This window comes from Protopterus annectens, chromosome 5.part1 (assembly GCF_019279795.1).
Source record: "Protopterus annectens isolate FY-2018-M chromosome 5.part1, PAN1.0, whole genome shotgun sequence".
NCBI classification, from domain to species: domain Eukaryota; kingdom Metazoa; phylum Chordata; order Ceratodontiformes; family Protopteridae; genus Protopterus; species Protopterus annectens.
The window spans coordinates 366,768,458-366,772,564 of NC_056736.1; the positions used below are offsets into that span (position 1 = coordinate 366,768,458).

At 36.5% G+C, this 4,107-nt stretch overlaps 1 protein-coding gene across 1 annotated transcript; it reads right to left on the reverse strand.

Annotated features, from left to right (window-relative positions):
• Positions 1–3,086: 3,086 nt before the first annotated feature.
• LOC122803165 (NADH dehydrogenase [ubiquinone] iron-sulfur protein 6, mitochondrial-like) lies at positions 3,087–3,437 on the reverse strand (the record flags this gene model as incomplete). Its single annotated transcript, XM_044072782.1, has 1 exon — positions 3,087–3,437. A coding segment is annotated over one exon (330 nt), but the record flags the coding sequence as incomplete, so codon positions are not given.
• Positions 3,438–4,107: the final 670 nt, after the last annotated feature.

Consider the following 4,107-nt stretch of genomic DNA (forward strand, 5'->3'; position numbering starts at 1 on the left):
CTGAAGTCAGAGCGGTAACTCAGTTTTCCATGTCAGGAACTTTAAATCAGCCTGATGGGTTGATTCAAAAGGAAACGCAAGTTAATTTACAGTTAAGATCCCCAGTCGTTGCCTGTTTTCTAGAAGGACGAATACGTAGTATCCCTTTCAAAAACGGTTTTACTTGAGATAAGGAAGAAAGGAGGCAGACAGGCAGAAATGGTCAAAAGATGAATCTTAATAGATGAATAGGAAAGGCCAGATTTCTATAATTCACACAGACATTGAAGAACCAGAGGAGCTTCTGCTTTTAATGCGTTTTGGTTCTTTTTATGGCATCAGGCAGGAAAATTTCCACCACCTGGCCAAATGCTATTTTCTACTAGCAGGTTTCATAGCCTTCTTTAATACCTTCTGCATTTCCAAATAGAATAGATGCCTGAGAGGGATTAGAATTCCATCATCCAGGCTGTCATATAAAGAATGTTTTGGTTGAGTGAATCAGAGACCCTTTACCCTGAGTGAAGAAATTTGGTGCAATTGCACTTGGCCATTTTTAAAAGAAGGGAGCACCACTGTCTGAGCAAGGATGTGACTAATATTATTTTTGCTGAGTCCATCTAGATCAGTGATTCCCAAAGTGGGTGGTACCACCCCCCACTGAAGGGTGGTAGAATGATCCTGGGGGCAGTAGTGACCTCTGGAGCAAAAGAGGGGCTTTTAATAAAAGTAAGAGGGCGGTGAGATCATAAAGCACAACAATTAAGTGCTGAAAAAAATGTATAATTAAATTTTTTTTAAACACTTCTGCACTTAACTATGCACATATACAGTCATGCATTGCCACATCTTAGTGATCACCATTCAAGGCCGGCAAGAGGTCTTAATAAGCAAATTGTTGGTGGGCTCGCACTTTCAAGTGATCGGGATTTTAAGTGATAAGTCCAGCCTGCATCGCCAGGAATATGTGCATGTTATGACTTGTTCACTGTACAATACAATGTGGATCTGCATATAATTCTCATCATAGTGTGTAGTGCAGCTTACAAAGGTAAGAAATACCATACCTGGTGTCTCTCTCTGTGAAGTATGCATTTTTGGCAGTTCTCATTTCTGTCATGACTTCAGTGATTTATTCATATTATGACACAGCAACATCTAGGCACCTGGGTTTACAGCTAAAATTAGAGCCGCATATTTTATATATATATATATATATATATATATATATATATATATATATATATATATATATATATATATGCTGCATCTTTACTTGCATGTGCAGCACAATTATCAGGCTAAGGTGCAGATTCACTATTGTTTTATTGGCAGAATTGGAACTTCATTGCAGGGCTCAAATGATCATTTGAATTCACAAATGCGGGATTTCTTAAATGTGTTCTAAATATTTGTTTTAACAAAAGCTAAATCTGCCTGAGTCCCTTAAGATATACATATTTCATGTCACAGCTGGTTAAGGTACATATTGTAGTCCACTTTTGAAAGTAATAATTTATCCTTGTTTTGCAAGATTCTTCTTGATTATTATGATAGTGGAGGCAGCAAGAATCCTGAAGAGTGATGTTCAGACATCACAGATAATTCTAGAATAGATGTGTATTTCTGCTGCAGAAACTGAACACAGTTGTCAGAAGACAAAACCATTGTTTATAACTGGATTTTTAAGTCAAGTTACTGTGTTTCTGGTAGAATCAGCAATAAATATAAAAATAATAGCAATAATAATAATCTTAAATTCATTAGGAACGTATGTATATATAAACACAGGTCTATATTGAAACACCGAATGCTGAAAACAGAGAACGATGTTTCATCGACACATTTTCAGTGAAAGCTGAAAATGTTGAAACCACAGAACAGCAATTTCTTTCCTAGGGAAAGAAATCACTGTTCCAACCCCCCCCCCCCCCCAAAAAAAAAACCATTAAATACTTCCAAACACATACACACATGCCATAACCCTAATTATACCCCCCCCAAAAAAAACAGTAAACAACTAAATACACATATGCACTTAACCCAACCATACATCTAACGAAAAAAAAAACAGTAAACACTTCCATACATATGCACTTACCTTAACCGGCACCCTAACCCTAAGGTCAGTAACTGTTGCACATTCACGCTCAGGAGCTATACCGGACAAGGGACCACACTACACTTCAGAACACGGCAAAGCAACAAAGCGGTCAAGAGACTCCTTTCCCAGAGAAAGAATTCACTGAACAGCCACTTCGCTGTTTTGCCTGTTCGTCCTACATGTGTTGACAAAAATACATTCGACAAAATGCGTTTTCGTTGTTCTAATAGTAACTCTATAAACATAAATATGTTGACAATAACAAACTTCAATTAATTGGAGTGTGTGTGTGTATGTATATATATATATATATATATATACATATATATACATATATAAATATATATATATATATATATATATATATATATATTTATATATATATATATACACACATATATATATATATATATATGTATATATATATATATATGTATATATATATATATACATATATATATGTGTGTGTGTGTGTTTATAAGTGTATATAGATATGTATGTGTCTACTTCGGAAGACCCAAATATACTGACTTTCACAATCCACAAATGAGAAGGCTGACAAGATCAGAAAACAGCGTCCCAGAACACTGACTGTGAACTCCAGGTAAGTAACCACTTGGTCACCGTGTTGAACTTTGCCCCTTATCCGCACAGTAGTGCGACCTCAGAGTTGGTATATTTAGTTGGGGGGGCAAAGCCCTCCACATCGGTGGGTTTAAGTTGCTTTGGGTTTAATTTTATATTTTTTTGGACAAGTGGTTACTTAGTCAAAAGGCAACCACGAAACGAAACAATCGCCACCAGGAAGTCAGCCAAAGCTCTTTATTCCAAAACCAAGCAGCCAAGGCTGTCACCAGCCACGAAAAAACATGTAAACACCTTAATCCTCTGATAACGGACAGTATGCATTTTCGTCAGATTCTCGACTTCTTCAGACAATCAGTACATTCAGTTAACACAGTATATATAACGTTGACCATCAATTGATTAATTGAAATTATTAGAACAAAAAAGCTGCTTCTTTTCAGTGATGATGTTTCCTTTTAAATCGCAGTCCACAATAACCACACGTTCCAAATTTAGAATCATTGTCCAAGTTAATATATACTCTAGGATGTCCAAGAGGACCTCCACCACCATTGCAAGATGTTACATTCTCCTCTACTTCAATGGGTGGTTCTTCTGCAACCAAGTTAATAGCAAAACGTTCATTTACCTCTTTTTGCCGACCAACGAATCTTACTTTTCTATAATCGCCTTCTTCAAACACCTGTCCAGTGTGAGTAACCTTCTCGTTTGCCTGACCACCTTGCAACGCAAAAGCTCTTGCAGGAACCAGCCCAAAAGCTCGCAGTGTGTGTGTTTATAAGTGTATATAGATATGCATGTGTCTACTTCGGAAGACCCAAATATACTGACTTTCACAATCCACAAATGAGAAGGCTGACAAGATCAGAAAACAGCGTCCCAGAACACTGACTGTGAACTCCAGGTAATTAACCACTTGGTCACCGTGTTGAACTTTGCCCCTTATCCGCACAGTAGTGCGACCTCAGAGTTGGTATATTTAGTTGGGGGGGCAAAGCCCTCCACATCGGTGGGTTTAAGTTGCTTTGGGTTTAATTTTATATTTTTTTGGACAAGTGGTTACTTACCTGGAGTTCACAGTTGGTGTTCTGGGACATCGGCTTTCTGATCTTGTCGACCTTCTTGTCTCGGGATTGTGAAAGTCAGTGTTGTGGTATTTCGGTCTTCCAAAGTAGACCTACATACATATATATATATATATATATATATATATATATATATATATGTATATATCTATATCTATCTATATATATATATATATATATATATATATATATATATATATATATATATAATATATATAGATAGATAAATAACACCCACTTACATATTTAGTTTAAGTTATGGCTAGTATAGTCTCCTTATCTATGTCTATACAATCACTGCAGTCTGCCCTGATGCACACAGTGACTGAATGCCTTCCTTCTTCTTGCACC